The sequence below is a fragment of the Mesocricetus auratus genome, unplaced genomic scaffold (genome assembly GCF_017639785.1).
Source record: "Mesocricetus auratus isolate SY011 unplaced genomic scaffold, BCM_Maur_2.0 Super-Scaffold_100031, whole genome shotgun sequence".
NCBI lineage: Eukaryota > Metazoa > Chordata > Mammalia > Rodentia > Cricetidae > Mesocricetus > Mesocricetus auratus.
The window spans coordinates 16,880,217-16,905,004 of record NW_024429212.1 but is presented as its reverse complement, the minus strand read 5'-3'; the positions used below and the strand labels follow the sequence as shown (position 1 = coordinate 16,905,004).

General features: G+C 40.9%; 2 protein-coding genes and 1 pseudogene across 7 annotated transcripts in view; 2 read left to right on the top strand and 1 right to left on the bottom strand.

Annotated features, from left to right (window-relative positions):
• The window catches only part of Evi5 (ecotropic viral integration site 5), a 132,614-nt gene that overhangs the window by 93,407 nt on the left and 14,419 nt on the right, over positions 1 to 24,788 (top strand). For all 6 annotated transcript variants that reach the window (XM_040733379.1, XM_040733382.1, XM_040733381.1 and 3 more), the window contains one exon: positions 16,060 to 16,155. In XM_040733379.1, the coding sequence (XP_040589313.1) occupies positions 16,060 to 16,155 (96 nt within the window). The remainder of the gene's footprint in view (positions 1 to 16,059; positions 16,156 to 24,788) is intronic.
• Positions 14,038 to 16,052, top strand: LOC121135087 (annotated as a pseudogene).
• LOC101825942 (U6 snRNA-associated Sm-like protein LSm5) lies at positions 22,981 to 23,449 on the bottom strand. Its single transcript, XM_040733387.1, has one exon. It carries the CDS (start codon positions 23,428 to 23,430, stop codon positions 23,155 to 23,157), a length of 276 nt encoding a protein of 91 aa, XP_040589321.1. The 5' UTR covers positions 23,431 to 23,449; the 3' UTR covers positions 22,981 to 23,154.

Below are 24,788 nucleotides of genomic sequence, written 5' to 3'. Positions count from 1 at the left end.
ATGAAAAACACTCAAAATCTGAGAAACTGTCATAGCCAGAGGAACCTAGGGACATAACTAAATACATTACAGTGTCAGGTAGACCTAGAAACAGGAGGAAGGTGAGTACACCATGGATTTAATTCATAGTTGCATGTCATACTGGTTCAGGAATCTTAACCAACGTAATTAATGAATGTAAGATACTAATGGGAAAGAGACTGCTTGGTGTATGGAAATGTCTTCTCAATTTTTCTTTAAATCTAAGGCTATTCCACACAAAGTCTGATGTAAATTATGTGGTTTCATACTTTTTAGGAACTTAGAATTATGTAGAATTTTAAATATCTGTAAGAAAATTAATTCATTGCCAGTTAAATGACAATTTATAAGAAACATTTCCAGCCTTTTCTGTTTCTGTATGAAGGCTGATCTTTGCATGTGTACATTTGCCCAATATTGTCAAAAATGTCACTCTAAAATACCCATGTTTCTCTTTGTAAGTCAAACTTAGCATTGAAAAAAATGCCAAAAAATATCAGTCTAATTTTTCTTCCTTCTGTACTTTTCAGAACATTATTCTCTCTCTCTCTCTCTCTCTCTCTCTCTCTCTCTCTCTCTCTCTCTCTCTCTCTCTCTCTCTCTCTCTCTACACACACACACATAGAACATATGTCTGTATTTTGTAGCTATCTAAATGCATTTTCATTTTCTTCTGGTTACCAAAAAGACTGTGTCTATGACTTTAAATTACAGGAAACTGAAGATTCATCAGTTATACGTGAGATTAGTGTGATTTGTTTTTAGATGTTTCAAATGAGTCACCTCGAAGTCATGGAGAGGCTACCGCTTACCACATTTACTGTTCTGATTAATTTTTTCTTGAGGCTTTGTTATAAATCAGTAATAACTTATTAAAGTTTAGTGGTTATTCTTGATGTTTCAGTATTACTCCGTTCATTAGACAGGGTTCTACTCGTCAACTGTCTTACAGTCAGCTCATGTGCAGCTACAGTGGATGAGACCTTTGACTTTAATAGATGAATTGAAAATAACAAATACTTAAGTATTCCAACCATGCTGTAACCAGTGCTGTGGCCTCTCTGACAGTTGAACCTAGTTTCATAATGTAGCCATTAAAATGTTATTTAAAATAGTAAAGAGGTGTCTTTTGAAATTACCCAGAGTTTGGCTTTCGCTGGAGAGAGAACATGCCTGTCTTAGTGTACTGCAACCTCTTCTTTTCGTTGAGCTCTTCATCTGCAACTGTAACATAAAATACTTTTAAAATGGAAGCTCTACACTTGTATTTGAGACTAAGTAACCTGCATTGTGTCATGACCCTGTAATACCACAGACCTTCTGTAATACTACTCCCAGAGAAAACCCACATCCTATGTATAACCTTAGATTTATTTTGAAATCTTTATGAAAAGAACATGGGGAGATTACTAATTGTTTCTGTTATTTCCTTTAGGGCTATGATGTCTACTTGTAGGCAGTGTTTTTCATTTTAATTAACACAACTAAAATGTCAAGGTATATTAGGCAATTATTTCAAATTCTAAAATTAATACATAAAATTTTAATAACTGTGTTCCAGGTGATTTTTTGTTTGTTTGTTTTGTTTTGTTTTTTCCAGACAGGGTTTCTCTGTATTGTTTTGGATGCTGTCCTGGAACTTGCTCTGTAGACCAGGCTGGCCTCGAACTCACAGAGATCAGCCTTCCTCTGCCTCCCAAGTTCTGGGATTAAAGGCGTGTGACACCAACGCCCAGCTTCCAAGTGAAAATTTTGATTGTATGTCAGACATTTGATGAAAATGCAGAAAGCAGAAAGCCAGTGGGACTTAGGGTGACCAATGCATACATGTAATCTAGAAACCATTGGCTGGTATACTAGTAAGCCATTGCAAGTTTACACACTGGTGCATTTTTTGTTTTGTTTTGAGACAGGATTTCTTTGTATAACAATCCTGGCTGTCCTGAAACTCACTCTGTAGACCAGGTTGGCTTTGAACTCACTCAGATCCTTCTGCCTTTGCCTCCCAAGTGCCGGGATTGAAGGAATGTGCCACCACCACTGTGCATTGGTGTTTTGGGTAACCTGGAACTGGAGTTACAGGCAGCTGTGAGCTGCCATGTGGTTGCTGGCAATTGAACCCAGGTCCTCTGGAAGAGCAGCCAGTGCTCTTGACTGCTGAGCCATCTCTCCAGCCCTCTTTTTTCCTTTTGAGAGATGATTTTATGTAGCCCAGGCTGGTTTTGGACTCAAGATCCTCATCCCAATTGCTGAATGTGCCACCATGATTGTCTCCAAACATTGTTTTTTGTTTGTTTTTTTTTTTTTGTTTTTGTTTTTTGGTTTTTTTTGGTTTTTTTTTTTTTTTTTTGGTCTTTCAAGACAGGGTTTCTCTGTAGCTTCTGAGCCTCTCCTAAAACTCACTCTGTAGACCAGGCTGACCTTGAACTCACAGAGATCTGCATCCCTGCCTCCTGAGTGCTGGGATTAAAGGCGTGTGCTACCACCACCCAGCTGTTTCCAAACATTTTAAAATTTATTATTAATCACTGTTTATATTTTTCTTTCTATTTTAGATTTCTTTTGTTCTTTTTAGAAACTGCTTATTTACTGTGCTTGGGTGGGTGTTAATGTGGGTGTGTGCACACCACAGCATGCACATGTAGGACTTGGAACAACTTTGTAGGGTCAGTCCTTTCCTCCTTCCACGCTCGAACCCAGGCTTCACTGCAAGCACTTTCACTTCCTAAACCATCTTGCAAACCTTTTGCTTTCTTTATGTGAATTCTTTTTATTTATTTATTTTTGGTTTTTATGAGACAGGGTTTCTCTGTATTGTTTTGGAGGCTGTCGGACCAGCCCGGCCTCGAACTCACAGAGATCCGCCTGCCTCTGCCTCCGGAGTACTGGGATTAAAGGCATGTGCCACCGCTGCCCAGATGTGATTTCTTTTTAAAGAGTTATTTATTTTGTTATGTATTCAGTGTCCTGCATGCATGCATTCCTGCACACCAGAAGAGGGCCCCAGATTCATTATAGATGGTTGTGAGTCACCATGTGGTTGCTGGGAATTGAACTCAGGTCCTCTAGAAGAGCAGTCAGTGCTCTTAACCTCAGAGCCATCTCTCCAGCCCTCTTTAGTGAATTCTTAAGATAAATGCATAGAGACAAAATTAGTTTTAACACAATGTGTTTATTTTATGGTGTGTAGATGCCTCAGCCTCCTGTGTGCTGGGATTATAGACATGCACCACATGCCTGGCCTCTAAACCAACCTTTTGATATGTATTATATTTGGTTTACTCTGGTTTCTCTTTGTTTTGAAAGATGATTTTAAAACAGTATTTTATTTGGAGTTTTATTAGCGTTCAGAGTGCTGTTTCAACTGAATAATGCACAGGTTTGCATGACTCTTGAAAGTTAGCATTATGAATTAAAAATGTAGAGGAACTGTTGCAGCTGAAGCAAGGCTAAGACGTGGTAAATCACTAGTTGAAATCACAGGCTTTGGTTTGATTCTAGACAGTAACGAGGCTAGTCAGTTTAGTCCTTTCAGGGAAATTGGGATAGGATTAGATTCACTTGTATTATGAATTTCTGTTAGTTTAGAGATTTGTAATGTGTGTAGGCTAAGTTACAGAGAACGGTTCATTATCCTCAGACAGTGATAATAATACCTAATACATAATAAAATATGTAGTAGTAAATAGAAACAGGTCTGAGGGCTTATGGAATTACAGTTTAATTTAGAGATTTGTAATGTGTGCAGGTCAAGTTATCCTCAGACAGCGCATAACAGTAAATGTCTTAATATCTTCTATTTTTGTCCAGTGGGTCACAAAAATCTGTGAAAATGACCGAGACAAGTGTTGATTGCATACAGCTGAAGGACACACAGATGTTGTGTGGTTGGAGGAAATTCAGGCAGATGCTCTTTGCTCCCTGGTCTGGAAGCTTTTTTGCTACCTGGTAGGAGCTAATGGGTCAAGATCCCCCAAAACAAAACTTGTTGATCTGATTGTGTGGAGTATTTTAAAACTGTAGATTGAAATACAGCTTTTTAAAATCAGCTATCTTCCTGTCTAAGGAAGTGCCCTTCCTGTGGCAAGATAGGGTAAGTTCTAACCAACATTGAAGCAGATAAAGAAACAAACAAGAATGGCCTTTTAGGCATACCCATTGAAATTTATCTTAAAAATCAGTCTGGCTAAATTCCTAGACTCAAGCAAGTGTGAGGTGCCTGTCTTTCTCTTACCTCCCCAGTGTTGCTAGTTATGCCTAAAACTACTAAGCTCGCTTTTTCCAACCGCTTGTCAAGGCAGCTTGAGGCTGTCTCTTAGTTTTGCTGCACTGTGATGTGCAAACTCTTGTCACCTTAAAACATTCCTTTCGACATTGCTCGATGCGCCACATTGAGTGTTCAGTTTTGAATGGCGTGTTGGTGTGCGGCAGGTACAGGGGAAGGTGCTTGTGACTAAAACATCCACTGTCTGCCTGACCTTGCCTTGTTTTCTCACTTCCAGTGAACCGGCCGGTGTTAAATTTTTCCAGTGAGCTGTCAGAATGTGATGCATCCTAGCACCTCCTGTCTCTCCTCTGATTAGAGCTTCCGGTGCTTAGGGGATAAAATCAGTGAATGTGGGACTGAGGTCACAGCAAGCAGTCAGGGTTGGACATCAGTATCACATTTTAGTGCAGCAACCGTGCACACACATCGGTGTGCTGCTCTGTTCCCGACAGCAGTCCGTTATGTAACAAGTTAGACAGGCAGTCCCCTCCATTTATGGTCGGATACACAGACAATGAAGCTTTCGTGTGTCCAGAGCATTGCTGTTTGTCAAGTCTGGTTTTTCTTCATTCTTTAGAATCCTTCTTTGTTTTTAGTCACAGGATTCATATGTGTGAACTTTTAGATCATAAACAATTTTGTTTTAGTTCCTCATTATATTTTATCATACTTTAAAATAATATTTTCTGAGCTGGGCGGGGTAACTCACACATTTAATCCCAGCACTCAGGCAGAGGCAGGGGGGATCCTATGAGTTCAACGCCAGCCTGGTCTACATTGTGAGTTCCATCCAGGACAGCCAGGACTACACACACACACACACACACACACACACACACACACACACACACACACACACACACACACACACACACACACACACACACACACCACACAGGACTACACACACACACACACACACACACCACACACACCACACACACACACACACACACACACACACACACACACCACACACACACAAAGAAAAAACCAAAAGAACAAAAAAAAAAAACCAACCCTGTGGAAAGCTGAATTAACTAAGAAAGAGATTTGAGTTCAAGATGGAGCTAACCTCTGTAGAGAGGGAACTGACCACCTAAAACTATCACAGAAGCAGTGTGAAATGAAACTGGCAACAGAATTGAAAGAGCATATTCAGTTACTAACAATAACTCGAGAATACTTATTTAGAGAGTATGTTTTTTATTGTAGCTGAAAGGAAATTCAACCTAAATTGGCATAGGTAATGAAGATTTGCTTCCCCTTGTACTTGAGACGTCTAGAAGCAGAGTGCTTCCAGGGATCTTTGATTTGGGATCCCAATTCCTGTTAACCATGGTTCCTAGCTCTGCTTTCTTTGTTATTTTAGATGAGCTTTGTGTCCGTTGTCCACAGTCATGGGTGTTTACACTTGTAGCATCATGTCCGTGTTCAAAGAGGTCAGTTTTGGAGCATTTTTGGGGTTCAGATTTTTTTTCTTAAATCAGAAATATTTAACCTGTATGAAGACTGAACTATATAAATTAAGAAATTAAAGCCTCTTTAGTGTGTGGAGTTGGTTGGCTTTCTTAAAACACAGTTCTGAAGCTTCAGCTCAGGCCTTGGCATCCCAGGCATGCTGCACACCCAGCCCCGAGAACCTAGTCAGGGTAGGTTGTCACACGCCATCTCTGTATCTCCTTACTCTGGACATTTCTAATACAGGTTGGATATCTCTAATCTGAAAATCTAAAATAAAGTGTTTTGAAGATGACACAATATAAAATTCCACACATGACCTCATGACAGGTCCCAATTAAATTTAAAGTGTTAAATTTAATTACAAGTATTTTCAGCATATGTGATTAGTGAGTTTATAAAGTGTATGAGTGAAGTGTGGTGGTGTGGTCTGTAGCCCTAGCACTGAGGGGACCGAGGCAGGAAATCATAAGCTCCAAGCCTGGGCCACAGAGTAAGCCAGGTCCAGTCTGCATCACTTAGCATATCCTATCTGAAAATGAAAACAAACGTGTCTGGGGATGAACTCAACAGTAGAACACCTCTCTGACATGTAAGGCAAGAGGCTCAGTTGCCAGTCCCATAAAAGCAGACCCAAGTACAGAGATTTAAAAAATACACAAATACATTTCATGTTGTGCCTTGGGTTTTGTCTCAATATTTCCTCATTATGCATATGCAGGTATTTCAAAAACCGAAATATAAAACACTTCTGGTTACAAACATTTTAGAGGAGGGATAACTTAATCTATTGCTTTTCATTTTAACTTCCCAGGAAAATTCAATGAATGTAGTATTTATTTCTGGAACAAGATGTAGATTTGTATTTATTTTGTTGTATGTGCTGAGGGGGTCTCAAGTCTTCTTCCCGAATGCCGGCCATGTACTGTGTCACTGAGCTGCTTCAAACCCCCGGTCCTCACTCCCACCCTGTGGTAGTCTGTTTAGCCCCGGCTGTCTTACACTAATGAGCCTCTTTCTTCCAGCTGCCAAGTGCTAGGATTCTAGACATGGGCCACTGAGCTTAGCACACGAGGTAGATTTTAAATGCAAAGTCAACAAACCTTCGGAGGGCAGGTATTTTTTCACCACTGTAAAGGAAATACCGTGTAAACCATGTGTACTTCTTTAGCATGTGGTGTGAGGAACCGAGGGTAAATTGTTGTGAGTTAGATGGATTTCTTTCTTCTAAGAATTACAAAAATGTGCAAAATACACAATGAAGACACTGTGTAATTACCACACATAACTCACTATCTCCATCCTGCTAATATTTTTTAACTTAGTTTCTCTGTTGCCTTATCAGATATTCATGTATCCATCATTCTAGCCTTCTTATTTTCTAATGCATTTCAAAGTAAGTTTTAACCCTTACTCCTGAACACTTTAGCACTCATTATTAATGAAGTGATTGTTGCCCTTTTTGCTAAAAGCATCACACACGGACTCTGGCTTAAGGCTTAAGTCTAACCCTGATGCAGATGTTCTTGATAAAGCTAATGGGATGTGCATCCATGCCTGTTGACAAATACTACTTCATACCCTTTGAGCTTCATTTATGATCTGACAAAAAGCGTGTGTGCAAGGTCTCCTTGGTGAATGCGTGGAGTGTCGATACACGGAGCCTCTTTCTTTGTCAATTAGTTTTACCTAGTGAACCAATGAACTGGCAATCTGTTATCAGCTAGACCAAAAGAAAACCTCAAGAATGCAAGTCTTTGGCAAATTTATTAGTGTAGCTGACATTTTCCACTTGCTTATCAAAAACAAACATATGACACTACTTGAAAGTAGGAAACCATAAAAACACTTGGAAGAAAACATTAGATAATTGAATGAACTGTTTTAGCAGTGTTATTAAATTAATATGTAATTCTCAGAATATGTAGTTCTTTAATATATTTTATGTTGTGAATATATATTCTGCTTTTATACTGAAAGAGGGTCTTTACTAAAAATGCTTTAAACTAATATTTAAATGAAAGTCTGTGTAAACACTAAAATTCAAGAATTTGTAGGCCATTTATACATTTGCCATTAAGTAGTATTTAGAGTATTTCAGACTCTTTGTTTCCACTTTTAAAAATATCTCAAGTGGAATATTGAATCCAAATATCCAGGTGGAGTTCTTTGACAAGTTTTTTTTTTGTAATACGGGTGTGCTGCTAATGTGTGAGGAGGACCCTGAGGTAATATTGGAGCTGCTTCATCAATCTTCTCCACCTCAGTTTACCCTCCATGCGTTAACACTTGTTACTCATTGTCCAAGTCACATTCAGATCTAAATATTACCCACTGTATACATTAGACTTAATTGAATATAGTGGGTTTTTTCCCCCCTTGGAAATTCCTTTTGCCCAGTAAGTACAAGTTCAAGGGACATGTGTGTTTAGTTTCGTGATTGTTTGTCTGGGTACTGTTTGGATCCGTGGTGCTGAGGATTGAGCCTAGGGCCTCGTGTGCTATGCAAACACGGACACTGGGTCTCATCTTCAGCCTTTGTCTTTTTGTTGATTTGTTTGGGAGCTCTGTTGGTTTGGGTCGGGAGTTCATGTATATGTTTTGGATGTCTCTTGTTTTTCATGTAAATCTTTTTAATTTAAAGTTTTGTTTTAGATTTATCTTTATTTTGTGAGTGTTTGCCTCCTTGTATGTACGTAGTGTGCACGAGTGTGAGTGTTACAGCTCTGGGACTGCAAAGGTGTCCTGACTTATCAGGAAGCTAGGCTACGTACAGCCACAACAAGACAGCTCAGCCCTGGAGAGAAGGTATCTTCCCTCCAGAAAAATCAACTGTTTTAGCAAATTTATTTTTAGGTAAACCCTGATACCCACCCACCTTGGATGGAATCTCTTTGGACTCAGTTGTTTTAAACAGACTGACTGACCCCTGTCTTGCCAGAATGGTTTCCCCATTGCAAGTGTCCCCATAGACGAGAGTGGATATAAATGACTGTCAGTGCTGATTCTGCAGCCTTTCAAAGCTAAGGTTCCTCATGCTGCAAGAGCTTATCTTGGGCTAACCATCCTATTTGTGTTGACTTTTACACCAGCTCACATCTTCCTAGTAAGGAGTTCACTTCTTATTTAATCAAGATTGTAAGTATGATAGGATGTGGAAATTAGACACACACACCAAAGGATTGCTGGTGATGCCTGATGAGTGACTGTCATCAGGCTGTGCATGAGCAGTGGCTTCCTCCAGTGTTACTGCCATTTAGGATGCTGGAATTGGGAGATGACTTCTGTTAGAGCAGTGGTGCCACTGGCTTCATCTCAGTGAGCACTGCCCCTCCGTACGGCCTCTTCTCCAGTGCACTCTTCCTTCCTGCTCGCCCGCTCGCTCGCCCGCTCGCCCTGCTTTGAGGAGGTGTCAGTTTAAGGTAGAGTTAATGTGGAGCCAAGGAGGACCTTAGGATGAGGTAGCCAGGTAACACACTGAAGTTTAGTGGTGCATCCACAAATCACTTTTCTTTCCCTATGTTGTTTTTAGTCTGTGTCTTTGAAATATTTAAAAAATGGAATGAATAAAAAAGTGATGAACTTAAACATTTATAATATCAAATGCCATGTTTTCAAAATACTATGGCAATCTATATGAAATAGCAAATAACTTCAGTAAGCATAGAGTGTGACCTATGTTTTAAATTTATGTTTTTACATGAATTTGTAGTTATAAATGTGAAAATATTCTAATGTGTCTATGTATACAAGGATACATTCTGGAGGCTATAAGCAAAATGCTTAGCTATATTCTTTAGAATTTTGAATTATGTACAAATTCATTTAATTCTGAGCAACGAGAAATATGTAAAAACAAAACAGGTTTAAAAACAAACTTTAGGCGCTAGAGAGTTGGTTCAGCGGTTAAGAGCACACACAACTCTTGCAGAGGACCGGAGTTCTGTTCACAGCATCCATGTGGCAGCTCACGACCACCTGTAACACCAGCTCCAGGGGGTGCAATGCCCTCTTGTGGACTTGGTGGGCATTTGTACTCGTGTGTATATACTCACACACAGACATGAACATGTAAACATAAATTGTAAATAATCAATTTTGTGATGTATAAAATGCGGGATGATCAAAAGTCAGGTGCAGCTCTAAATTATAAGACTGAGGAACAGAATCATTGGCTTGAATGGTAAATACAAAGGGTTGTAGTGTTTTCTCGAGTTCCTTTATGTAATGGGAGGTTTTTGTTTTTTTTGTTTTGTCCCAGCTATGCCCTGCCACCACCTCAGCCCCAAAGGAAAACACAAACACTATATTAGTTATGAAACTGTTAGCCAGTGACTAGGGCTTCTTTTGTTCTTTTTAAAAAATTATTTATTTATTATGTATACAGTTTTTTATCTGTGTACATGCTTGTACCCCAGGAGAAGGCATCAGACATGGTTACAGATGGTTGTGAAACCACCATGTGGTTGCTGGGAACTGAACTCAGGACCTCTGGAAGAACATGCAGTTCTCTTAAGCTCTGAGCCATCTCTCCAGCCTGACTAGGGCTTCTTATTGACTATCTCTGTCTTAATTATTAACCCATAACTACTAACCCAAGTATTTCCACATGGTCTTATCTTAACGGAGAAAGGTCCAGAAATCTGTTACTCCTCTGGCATCCTACATGGAGACTGCTCAGCATCTCTATGGATAAGAGAGTGATTTCCTGTTTGACCCTGCTTATGTCCCGATTCTGCCCAGCTACATCACTTCCTGCCTGAAGAAACTGGAGAATAGTTACACTAGAGAATTAACAGCACAACTGAAAGCTCTAGAACACAAAGAAGCAAATTCACCCAGGAGGAGGAGACGCTAGGAAATAATCAAATTGAGGGCTGAAATCAATAAAGCAGAAACTAGGAAAAAAAAATCAGTGTAACAAAGAGTTGGTTCTTTGAGAAAATCAACAAGATAGACAAACCTTTATCCAAACTTACCAAACGACAGAGTGTGAACATGCAAATTAACAAAATCAGAAATGAAAAGGGAGACATAACAAGGGGCACTGAGGAAATCCAGAGACTCATCAGGTCATACTTTGAAAACCTGTACTCCACAAAATTTGAAAATCTAAAGGAAATGGACAATTTTCTGGATAGATATCCCTTACCAAAATTAAATCAAGAACAGATAAGCAATTTAAATAGATCTATAACCCCTAAGGAAATAGAAGTAGTCATCAAAAGTCTCCCAACCAAAAAAAGCCCAGGGCCAGATGGCCTCAGTGCAGAATTCTACCAGAAATTCAAAGAACAGATTATAGCAATTCTTCCCAAAGTATTCCACGTAATAAAAACAGAAGGGCCTTTGCCAAACTCTTTCTACAAGGCTTCAATAACCTTGATTCCCAAGCCACACAAAGACACAACTAAGGAAGAGAACTTCATGAACATTGATGCAAAAATACTCAATAAAATACTAGCAAATCGGATCCAAGAACACATCAGAAAACTCAGTCAACATGACGAGTAGGCTTCATCCCAGGCATGCAGGGTTGTTTCAACATACAAAAATCCATCGATGTAATCCACCATAAGCTGAGAAACAAAAATCACACGATCATCTCACTGGGTGCTGAAAAAGCCTTTGACAAAATCCAACACCCCTTCATGATAAAGGTCTTGGAGAGATCTAGGATAACAGGAACTTGGTGTTGCAAGCTTTTAATCCCAACACTCAGGAGGCAGAGGCAGGAGGATCTCGGTGAGTTCGAGGCCAACCTGGTCTACAGAGCAAGTGCCAGGATAGGCTCCAAAGCTAGACAGAGAAACCCTGACTTGAAAAAAAAACAAAAACAAAAACCAGGAATTTACCTTAACATAATAAAAGCTATATACAGCAAACCAACAGCCAACATCAAACTAAATGGACAGAAATCCAGCCCGTTTCCTCTAAGATCAGGAACAAGACAAGGCTGTCCATTCTCTCCATATCTCTTCAGTATTGTACTTGAAGTTCTAGCTAGAGCAATATGACAACCAAAGGAGATCAAGAGGATACAAATTGGAAAGGAAGAAGTCAAACTTTCACTATTTGCAGATGATATGACAGTTTACATAAGTGACCCAAAAAACTCTACCAGGGAACTCCTGCAGCTGATACTTTCAGCAAAGTGTCAGGATACAAGATCAACTCAAGAAAATCATTAGCCCTACTATATGCAGACAATAAAAGGGCTGAGAAAGAAATCAGAGAAACATTGCCCTTTAAAATAGCCACAAACAACATAAAATACCTTGGGGTGACACTAACCAAACAAGTGAAATACCTGTCTAGGAATAACTTTGAGTCTTTAAAGAAAGAAATTAAAGAAGACACCAGAAGATGGAAAGATCTCCCATGCTCTTGGATAGATAGGATCAACATAGTAAAAGTGGCAATCTTACCGAAAGCAATATACAGATTTAGCGCAATCCCCATTAAAATCCCAGCACAGTTCTTTACAGACTGAAAGAACAATAATCAACTTTATATGGAAAAACGGAAGATTCAGGATAGCCAAAACAACCCTGTTCAATAAGGCAACATCCAGAGGCATCACCATCCCTGACTTCAAGCTCTATTACAGAGCTATAGTCCTGAAAACAGCTTGGTATTAGCACACAAATAGACAGATAGGCCAATGGAATTGAATTGAACACCCCAACATTAACCCATACACGTATGAACTCCTGATCTTTGACAAAGAAGCTAAAATTATACGATGGAAAAAGGAAAGCATCTTCAACAAATGGTGCTGGTATAACTGGAGGCTGACATGTAGAAGACTGCAGATAGATCCATGCCTATCGCCATGCACAAAACTTAAATCCAAATGGATCAAAAACCTCAATATAAATCCAGCCACACTGAACCTGGTAGAAGAGAAAGTGGCAGGCACCCTTGAATGAATTGGTACAGGAGACCGTTTCCTGAACATAACTTAGGTCCCATCTATTAATTGTCGATCTTAGCACAGACACTAAAATCGACAATTAATAGATAGGAACTCCTGAAACTAAGAAGCTTCTGTAAGGCAAAGGACACAGTCAGCAAGACAAAAAGGCAACCCACAGACTGGGAAAAGATATTCACTAACTCCACATCTTACAGAGGGCTGATCTCCAAAATTTACAAAGACCTCAAGAAGAAAGTCTCCAAAACACCAAAGGATCCAATTAAAAAGTGGGGTACAGAACTAAATAGAGAATTCTCAGTAGAGGAATCTAAAATGGCTGAGAGACACTTCAACATTCCTAGCCATCCAGGAAATGCAAATCAAAACAACTCTGAGATACCATTTGACTCCTGTCAGAATGGCTAAAATCAAAAATTCCGATGACAGTTTATGCTGGAGAGGATGTAGAGAAAGGAGAACACTCCTACACTGCTGGTGGGAGTGCCAACTTGTACAGCCACTTTGGAAATCAGTATGGAGATTTCCTCAACAAAATGGGAATCAGTCTACCACAAGAACCAGCAATTCTACTCTTAGGCATATACCCAAAAGATGCACATTCATACAACAAGGATGTATGTTCCACTATGTTCATAGCATTATTTGTAATAGCCAGAACCTCGAAGTAACCTAGATGCCCCTCAGCTGCAGAGTAGATAGAGAAAATGTGATACATTTACACAGTGGAGTACTATTCAGTGGGGAAAAAAAAACTATGGAATCTTGAAATTTACAGGCAAATGGATGGCAGTAGAAGAAACCATCCCGAGTGAGGTAACCCAGTCACAAAAAGAGAAACATGGTGTGTACTCACTCATTTATGGATTTTAGACATGAATCAGGGGAGTGCCAGCATACAATCCCACTGCCAGAGAGTCTGGGAAACAGAACCCTCATCCAGCCTCTGATTGAAAGCAGAAGCAGATACCCACAGACAAACACTGAACTGAACTCCTGGAATCCAGTGTCAGAAAGGAGTTAAGACTGGGCTGTTACCCACAGAAACAGTTGACCTGAACAAGGGGATCTCTTGGACCCCAGATTGATGGCTGTGTAGAAAGCATGGGACTGACCCAGACCCCCTGAATGTGGGTGTCAGTGAGGATGCCTAGGTAATCTATGGGGCCTTGGGTAGTATTTATCCCTGGCATACAAATAGACTTTGAGTGCCCATGCCACAATATGGGATGCTCTCTCAGCTGGGACTCTTGGGGAATCACTGGAGACTCACAATGGAGGGCCTCACCCTCCCTGGGGATTGGAGTGGTGATTGGTTGGGGTACTGGGGAGGGAAGGAAGGAGAGGGAGCTGGGATTGACATGTGAAACAAGCTTGTTTCTAACTTAAATTAAAAAAATATTTTTTTTAAAAAAGCCTTTATATACCTAGACAACAGTAAGGCAGCTCTCAGGGACTTGAGTTCTCTAAAAACATAGTATATGCCTCGCTGCTCTGTTGAATGTCGTTCATCATGTACTGCTACTGTCTGTAGTGTGGCAAAAATAACCGTGTCCATGCATGGTGATCATATATGTACAGACTGTTATAGGAAGCTTACACTAAAAACTGTTAAAATGATTCTCTTCATTGAGGGAAACAGAGTGATTGATTCCCCCCCCCCCCCCAAGTAAGCCCGTCCTCTTTTGATTTCAGGAGTGACTTAGAGTTTCTAAATACTTAAGGCATCAACACATGGTTTCCTAATTTTAAATGTTGTGGGGATACCTTAAAAACTGTTTTTACTCTTTAGGGACTCTGTTATCTAGAAAGTTCACTTTTCTCTTTCATGGTATAGGAAAACTGGTCAGGCATGCTGGCTCACACCTTTACTCTTGGCCCTGGGGACTCAGAGCAGGGAGAACTCTGGATTTGAGGCCAGCGTACTTCCTGTAGTGAATTTCAGGCCAGCTGGGGGATGTGTACTGAGAAGGAAAGGAAAAGACGGCTCTTTCCCTAGTGGCTGTAGCCTTGGAAAATGGCGCCATCTCTACTCAGTAACTGCTAGGGTTAGGGGTACCATAAAGACTTACTCTCGCTCTCCAGACCTGGCCGAGCAGGAGGCTCCATCATGGGTGTTGACATTCAACACAAGGACGGAAAGGTTCGGGGCAAGGAGCCCAAGAGCCAGGACATCTACCTGCGGCTGCTAGTCAAGCTGTACAGGTTTCTGGCCAGAAGAACCAACTCCACCTTCAATCAGGTTGTGCTGAAAAGGTTGTTTGTGAGTGCACTAACCGGCCACCTCTGTCCCTGACCCGGATGATCCGAAAGAAAGATGAAGCTTCCTGGCCGAGTGAAGGTGTGTGCACTGCGGGTGAGCAGCCGGCCAGAAGTCGCGTCCTGAAGGCTGAGGGAAAGATCCTCACCTTTGACCAGCTAGCCCTGGAGTCTCCCAGGGGCCATGGCACTGCACTCTTCTATGGTCCTCGGAAGGGCCGAGAGGTATACCGACATTTAGGCCAGGCCCCAGGAACCTCACACAGCCATACCAAACCCCATGTCTGCTCCAAGGACCGAGTTTGAATGTACCAGAGGCAGAAGGGCCAGCCGTGGCTACAAAAACTAACCCTGGATCTTACTGTTACTTTAAAAAAAAAAAAAAAAGCTTTGGGGGGAAAAAAAAGACTTACTCTGCTTTTTGTTTTGGTTATGTATGTGCATGCGGGTCTCTGTGGGGTGTGAGTGCAGTTGCCTGAAGAGGCCAGAGGAGAGTGCCTGATATGTCAGAACCTCTGGAGCAGGAGTTGCAGGCTGTTGTAAACCACCTGACATGGGTGCTGGGAACTGAATTCAGGTCCTCTTTAAGAGTGGCGCATACTCAGAACTGCTGAGCCTTCTCTTCAGTCCCAAGAGCATTTTTAAAAATCAGCTGTATGTAGGATCCCCATTCCTGACGACTCACAGCTAATTATCCCTTTCTAGAGTTGGGGGATTTTTTTTTTCTGTTTCTTCAAAAGATTTCAAGTGTAACTGGAAGTTTCATCAGCTTTTGACTAGGCACTAGCTTTTATGGTTCAGGTAGAAAAACAACTGCATAAGAAAATAATTACATAAATGGCCTTGAAATCCAAGGGTAATTTTGTCTTCAGAGGACCTATTTGGTCATTAACTTCTAATTCTTTCTCAAGGTATATTTTATAAAGCTTATTCTTTGTCAGCATTCATTAGGCATTTTTTAGAAGTCCTCCATTTAATTTATTAAGAATTTTCAGAGATAGAATGAATTTCATCAGAATTTAGCTACCTTAACCATTGCACTGTGATTAAAATATTTTAGTTCATGATATGAGAATTGTCTAGTGATTTTCCTTGTTGTATTGTCACAAAACAGAAAGAAGAGGGCAAACTCCAAGGCCAACTGAACAGGTCCGACTCCAACCAGTACATTAGGGAGCTGAAGGACCAGATAGCAGAGCTGACTCATGAGGTGAGTGATAAATGTCGGTCTTCACATCTTTCTTCCTTCCTTCCTCTCTTGATGTAACACTTGTTACTGACCATTTGGTGCTGAATGTTGTCTATGAATTCATGGTTATAGTTGAGAGCAGCTTAGACGCTTGCCTTTTTAAACAAAGATTTGTGTGTTCAGATATTAAGGTTTTGTCTTTCTTAAACCTTTAATAACTTATAACGATCAGTTCCTGACAGGCTTCTTTGTTTTAACTGTGATCTGAAAACATATGGTAGTCGCCCACATCTTCACTAGACTGCAGTTACATCAAAATCTCCTTACACCTAACTGACCAGCGTTTGCCGTTACATGGGGAAGTCTTCTATCCCCTTCACGGGGCTCTTACTGAGATTGCAAAAAAGGATACTTGCCTAACATCAGTTAAACAGATTTCTTAGTATGTGAATGCTTTTTAAACTGGCACCTAGAATCTCTGACATTCGGCCAATGAAATTTCTCAGAATTTGACTAGCTCTAAGGCTAATTTAAATCATTTAAACTAATCTATTGTGACTGGGGAAAAACTTTATGTAGCTTAGGTCAGTTTTCTGGTCTTTACTATTCATCTTCTCATGATAAATATTCAACAGTACAGATAAAACCATGTTTCCTGTTTTGAATATTTGCAAAATAATATTCACAGTAATGAGATTTGAAAGGATAGCATAAACTTGATTTGCTTTTAAAAGTGAAGAAAGGAAACTCCTTGACCACTAGATGAAGCTAACCTCAAAGGAACAAGTGTGGACATTGCCCTTTCCTGGTCTCACATCCTTCAGTTGGAGGATGAGTGTTTGGTGAAATAACTTCCTGCAGGTAGTTAGTTTAGAGTGAATTCCTAGTGAAGAGGAAAGAAAACTTAAGTTTGACAGATTCACATGTGGTTCAGTTCAGTTTCCTTTGGCTCATGAGGGCCCCCTTCCTATCAATATTACTACTACGCATGGTAACATTTGATGAGGTCGGGATCTTATGTCTGCCTTTACCTGTTAGTAAGCTTTTAACAAATGATTTATGTTTTATCTCTGTCAAAATTCTGCAAATCCTCCCTCTGGGAACTTCTCCTGTGCTCAGAAGAAATTCTGGTCAGGTGTTTCTATGGGTTTTCCCAGCGTGGTCTTGACCCCTTTGTTCATCACTCCTTCCTATCTGAAACTGGATTCTAGGAGTTTGGCTCAGTGCTTGGCTGTGGATCTCTGCTTCTGCTTCCATCATCTACTGGATGAAGGCTCTGTGTTGGTTCCACAGTCTGGAGGAACCAACACAGGACCAAACCAGGCCCCCTGAACGTGGGTGTCAGTTAGGAGCACTGGGCAGCCTATGGGGCCTCAGGATGAATCCATAGGGCACAGAGTTAGGGAGCCCATTCCCCATGAAGGGACACTCTCTTAGCCTAGATACACAGGGGAGGGCCTAGGCCCTGCCCCAAATGACTTGACAGGTTTTGATGATCCCTCATGGAAGGCCTCACCCTCCCTGGGGAGTGGATAAGGGATGGGATGGGGGCCGTTGGGGGATATGGGAGGATGGGAAGGAACTGGGATTGATACATAAAATAAGATTGTTTCTAATTTAAATAAAATTTATATATAATAAATAAAAGATGAGCTTATCAATTTCTGCAAGAAAAAATAGGAATTCTGACTGAAATAAAACAATTTCCCATGAAGTATAAGAAAACTAACATTGTTGGCTTAAGAAAATTATATATAAATCAGTTATGTTTCTAAAACTAGCCTAAAAGAACCAATCGACAGGAATTAATTTTGCCTGTTACGTGTGACTAAAAATGAGAATGTTTTTCTCATCAAGAAAGAAAATTATGCACATGAGATTTGTCTTTGACACATTGATTGACTGAGCTGGAGGCAGGGTCCTGTGCTGTCATCTCATTTCAGATTTTCAGTCATTTTGCTTCAGACTTTGGAACTCTGGAATTATGGATGTGCTCCATTGACTAACTATATATGCAGCTGCAAGGTGTGTGTGTGTGTGTGTGTGACCTTGAAAAGTTTCTTGTATAAACTTGAAGAGAAAACTAATTTTCAGGTACAATGTCCTATTAAAGAACTAGATTCAAGTTAAATAACTACTGTAAAGGCTGGGAGAGAGGTCTAGGATGGTCTGGAGAGGTGGCTCAGGGGTTAAGAGCACTGGCTGGTCTTTCAGAGGACCTGGGTTCATTTCCTGCCACCCACATGGTAGCTCACAACCACATGTAGCTTCAGCCTCAGGGGATCCAAACAGTCTTCTGACTTTTGAGGGCATCAGGCATGCACATACATACATACATACATACATACATACATACATGCATACATACATACATACATGCATGCAAAAACCTCATAAAATAATAAGATAAATCTAAAACAGTTTTAAGAAGTCAATAGCATAAAGTCTGAGCAAGTGGCCAATTTAGAGACTACGGATTTTGTATCTAATACTTATGCTACGGAGATTCTTTCCCGCCAGCCTGGTCCCACAGCCTTCTTGCTCCAAACGAACACGCAGACACTATATTAATTATGAAACTGTGGCTGATGGCTTGAGCTTCTTATTAGCTAGCTCTGTCTTGATTATTAACCATTTCCCATCCATTTATGAATTGCAATGAGGCTGTGGCTTATCTTACCGGAGAAGGGTCCAGACCTCTAACTCCTTTGGCGGCTCATATGACAACTGCTAAGTAGCTCCATAGAGAAGAGAGTGATTTCCTGTTTGTCCCTGCTTATATCCTCATTCTGCCCAGCTCCATCACTTCCTGTCTATCTGTAGAGACCTCCAGACCTCTATGGTTAGCTAGTGGCAAGTTTCTGCCCAGCTATGTGACTTCCTGTCTGGCCAACCAATCAGTGTTTTATTCATTAATCAATAGGAGACATATATAAGAAGACATTCCCCATCACACTTAGATGTAAAGGGTCAAATAAATCTCTTCAAAAGACACAGCACACTGGTCACAGAGCAGGGCAAGGGAAGTTGTGCATGGATTAGCACGCTGAGCTGTTTTGGTGGGCTGAGGAAGGGGAGACCACGGCATTTACCTCACTACTGTACTTGGCTGTGTATACTCTCTGGGAGTTTACTGACTTCGGAGTGTCCTGCCACTATAGCAGGAACTGGTTTTTGTAACCACTTCTCTTGGAAATCACATTGTCCCAAATTTGGCCAATGGGAATTCTCTCAAGCAGGTTCAGTGTTGGGTCTTTCCCCCTTCCCCCCACAACCTTCATTAGTCTGTCACTTCTGAGTTTGTGAGCATCTACGTAGTAGCTTATGCTACATGAACACACACTCCAGTGTGCAGTACCAAAGCAGCGTTTGTTAGTGCTTGTCAATAAATGGCATAAGAGATGGTCCTAAAATTGTCTGTGACAGTTGGAGTGGCAATGTAAGGGTTAAGAGACATAGGACAGGCACAATGACTTATAACCCCAGTGCTTAGGAGGCTGAGACAGCAGAGTTACTGCGAGTATAAGGCCAGCCTGAACTACAGAGTAGGAGTCTAGCTACCAAAGGGGGAAAAATAAAAAGAACAGAAAAGAAGGGGGGGAGAGACTAAGGTATATTACTTGGAAGGCCTGGTGTAGTGGCTCACATCTGTGAGTCTATTCTATCACTTGAGATTGGAGCAGGATTGCCAAATGTACCAGGCCAGCATGGGCTGCAGAGTGAAACCTATCTCAGAAACAAAAACAAACAAACAAAACCAAACCCACCTAGGTTATAAAAAGTAAAAGCAAACAGCAGTCAGTATTTTTGTAAGAAAACATATCTTGCTGTGAGCTCTGTGATGCTATAGTCTTGATAGTTTTATTCTTAGCAGATGGATGAGGATGGGAAAGCCCTGCACTAGTCCCGAGGAGACCTGTGGTTGCCTGCGCTCGACTATTCCCTGTGATACAGTGGAACACAGACATCTGGAAGCATCTTAGTTACGTGTGCACTCTCGTGATTATAGCGCCAGCACTGAGTGACACTCGCGTGTACACTCTCCACAATTATGGCGCCAGCACTGAGTACATTCACAGGATGCACTTAGGGCTTCACTCATATTAGTAAGGAATAGTAAAAATAATCCACAGTGTAAACGCCTCATGCCTTCTTCAGGTGCTCCCATTCTGCACCTAAACTCACGTTTTAACGATGTCTTACATTGGAAAGCTGACTACTCCTATACTCCTACTCTTTGTCTAACTTCTGCTTTTTCCTTTCACTATTACACCAGTACTTCAGGCATATCCTTAAAGCAGAGAGAATGAAATTGCTTGGTTCCCATGGAGTTTATTTGGTTCTTAACAGCAGTTAAAATTTATGTTCAATATATATCACATACATATTTTGTTGTTGGGGGTGTTTGTTTTAGTTGCAGATTTTGTGTGGCTTTGTTCTCCATCGTGCTAGAGATGATTGGAAAACTCATCTTTAGACACGTGGATCCTGGGCCTATCTTTGACCTGTGACTTGGAAGGCTAGCGCATTTTATGTGTCCATCAAGTGAACATTTGAACATCTTTAGTTCCCAAGCATGACTCAGATAGTGCCTCAGTTTATGGTCCTAAAGCAGTTGTACTAAATGGGTTCTTAATGTTCTTTACATCCTGAGGTTGGACTAAGTCATGGTACAGGCACTTGGAGCTGATAGAGAAGGAAGGGAGGGTGGCAGTGTTGTAGAGTCACAGGGAAGCATGCCCTGGAGCATGCCACAAGATCATGTGGGCTGGAGAGGTGACTTGGGGTACAGGGGTACTTGCTTCAAAAGCTGGATGACCTGAGTTTGGATCCCAATACCCATTGTCAAAATAGAGGTATGGTTGTGTGAGGGGGCTGAGACAGGTGTATTGGTGTTGATGGTTGACCTATAGCCAATCTCCAGGTTCAGTAAGAAATCCTTTCTTTCTCAAAGGAGTAACGGATGGATGGTAAGGCCAGGTGGCCGACATCCTCTTCTGGTCTCTCTGCACACATGGTCTCCCCCTCCCTCCCTCCCTCCCTCCCTCTCTCTCTCACACACACACACACACACACACCCTACCCCTCCAATCTGGGGCTACCTATGCTGTGTATTAAAGAATAGAAAGTAACCAGGGAAAGGGGATCAGAGGGCATTTCAAATAGAGAGGCACATATGTGAATAGCAAAAGCTCAGGAGTACAAAAGTGGGGGATAGCTTAGAGAGTGGGGCCCAGAAGCCAGGAGAGGACTTCACCGCTCGCTTTGTTTTTGACATGGAACTGAAGAGCTGTCACAGAGTGATTCCTTTTCTTTCTCTCATCCCCCGACCCCTTGAGCTGGAGTTGGCACCCAGGCCCTTGCATGTTCTAAGCCCTGTCCACCCCTGAGCGACATCCCCAGCCCAAGCAAGGCTTCTGTAAACAAGAGGAGATCCACAGATGCAGCTACTTCCTTGGTTATGCTTGGAGAGAATTTTGAATTCCTTTTTGAGACCTTGGTTCATAGAGTGAGTTTCAGAGTCTCAGGGCCAGTTTGACTCTTTTAAATTTGAGATGTTCTGTTGATATTACCCACTAAACAACCTTAATACTCAACACTTGGATTTATGTTTTTAAAAAAGTTTTCAAAGTTTATTTTTCTCTTATGTGCATTGGTGTTTTGCCTGCATATATTTCTCTATGTTGGATCCCCTGGAACTGGAGTTATAGACAGCTGTGAGCTGCCATGTGGGTGCTGGGGATTGAATCCAGGTCCTCTGGAAGAGCAGCCGGTGATCTTAACCATTGAACCATCTCTCCAGCCCCCATCTTAAAATTTTTTTTCAGTGTTTATATGTTTTTATTTTGACACTTATTTTTTATGATGCAAACTCTTAGATTAAGAGGGCTAGTTTCTTGAACTTTGATTTTGGAATATGATTAGTCATTTTTAAAATTTGTTTTCTTTTATATCTTGAATTTATGGAGATCTGCTGCCTTTGCCGGTCTAGTACTGGAATTAAGGGCATGCACCTCCATGCCCAGCAAGTAACTTAATTTTTATATATTACTTTAAAAAATAAGTAACACAGTGCTAGCTTTTTTTTTTTTCAAATTAGTAACAGTAAGAATCAGTTAAAGGCCCTTTGGTAATAAGTAACATTTGCTAAGGATCAATAAGAGACCCTTTTGGTAGAAGCTGAACTGCTGGCTCCAGATTTACTCAAGCCCAAAGTTTTCAACTGTGGCTAGAGGCCTTCAAAGCAGTAAATCATGTGCTTTTCACGAACAGTATCTCACAGATGCAGTTGGACATGAGATAATCAGATTTTCTCTCCCCACAAACAGAACAGCTGGAAATGTCTGCCTGTGTACATAGCACAGACTCTGCTGCCTGTCTGATTTAAGTTGTGGTCAGCATAAGGAACCTGTGATGTGATAAGATAGCGTTCGTGAGGTCATGTGGTTACAAGGACCCAATCTTCACCGAGCAGCCTGCAGGTCTCAGGGTTGAGAGGAGTCTGAAACTGACCTCTCTGAAGGAGGAGGTTTTGTGCTCCCCGCAAGGGAGGAGGGGCAGTCTATATCTTACAGGCTTAGAAATGACATTATCAGGAGTTGCAGCCCCTGAAGAAATGAGCACCGCAAGTCATTCCCGAGTTCCTCCTTTATACTCAGCACTAAAGCACTAAGCTCTTACTGTAGTATCTGAAGAAGGCAGCCATCATTTATTTTTTTTGTTGAGGGAAAACTGTGTGTAGGAAGTTTACATTGTTGGTGATTTTTCTTTTATCAGTTAGAAATTTCTTTCCAAGTGGACAGTTACTTACTTTCTTTTTTTTAACCAAAAACATCTTTATTTTAAGCCTTTAAAAAAACAAAGCAAAACTCTTCCTTTCCCAAAATAACCATGATTAGCTTAGAAAAATGGGCATATATTTCCAAAGTATTTCCTTTTAACGGAAACTTCATTTTATAGAATCTAAACATCAAAGGTTTTTTAAAAAGCCAGAATCTAGCATAAGTCAAGGTGATCCATTCATACTTCAGGCCCTTCTCCTCCAGGAACCAGCATCGTTATATTATTCCCATTTAGTAAAATCTGATCTAATTTTGTAATCCTTCTTCCTTCTGGTGTAATTTCAAACTCGGTGACATCTTCCAACACCATATTGACAAAGTCGTCAAACCCTAGAAGTGTACCAACTATCTCTTTATCACTCTTCATCACAATGTGAATCCTTGATCCTATACACTTGTCCACAAGCTCTAGTGACAGGAGCTGAGACGGGTTCGTGGTCGCGTTAGCCGCCATGGCCACGCCGGACCAGTTACTTACTTTCAACCTGCCAGTATCTTTGTTTGAATCATACATTAAAAATGACTGCCTGGCTTTATATAAATAAGTAAACAATCACTTTATCAAGATAGTCGTGTGTGCTCCAGTTTACCCATGCACGGTTTATTGTTCCGTGGACCTTTGGAATATTCCCAGAGTCTTCACATTCACAACTGTCATCACAGTCAGTCGTAGAACTCTGTGAGCACTCTAGAAAGAAACCCTGTAATCAACAGCAGTCACTGCTCATTACCTCAGACTCTTTCTCCTGCCCTTAGGCTGATGCCCTTTCTGTCTCTATAGAGATTCCTTGATGCTGTACATGAAATGTAAATAGAAACATGTAATATTTGGTCTCATATAACTGGTTTTTTCCACTTAGCATAATGTTTTCAAGAGGTATCCATATCATACTAGGTATGCCTCTTTTTTATATAAACTACTTAACCTTATTTTCTGTGCATTGGTGTGAAGGTATCAGATCTCTAGGAACTGGAGTTACAGACAGTTGTGAGCTGCCATGTGAGTGCTAGAAATTGAACTTGGATTCTCTGGGAAGAACAGCCTTAACTGTTAAGCCCTTTCTCCAGCCACCTAGGTGTTTCTGTGTCATTCTTTCATATTCCCCTAATATTCAAAAGTATGAACACACATTTTATCCACTGACTAGATGATAAACAGTGGCTTATTCCCCTTTTGACTTTCATGAATAATGTTACTATAAATATTCACGTGCAAACTTCTGATTGGACCTTTACATACTTAATAGTAGATTTGTTGCATCATAAGTCAACTCCACATTTACCAGCTGAAGCAATGCCACTGTTTTCTGAGGCTGCTGTAACAGTTGCCTTCCTGCCAGGTGTCTGTGAGGCTTCTGACTTCTTGCTCACACTTGATCTGTCTTTGTGGTGAAGCCATCTTGTAACTATGATGACTACAACCTCACGTGTAGCCCAAACTGGCCTCTGACTCACAATTCTCTCTTGGTGTCTCAGGTTTTTTGAGATTCACAATGATTCTCATGAGCCTTCCTTTTCCTTGCATGACTTAAAGAAGTGGAACATCTTTGAAAAGCCCAGTTGGCCCTTTATATCTTAAGGGAAATGTCTATTGGGCCTATTGGGTCTTTTTCCCTTTTACTTTATTTTTTTTTTGTTGTTGTTGTTTTGTTTTGTTGATGTTGTTTTTTCAAGACATAGTTTCTCTGTGGCTTTGGAGGCTGTCCTGAAACTAGCTCTTGTAGACCAGGTTGGCCTTGAACTCACAGATATCCGCCTGCCTCTGCCTCCTGAGTGCTGGGATTAAAGGCGTGGGCCACCAACTCCTGGCTC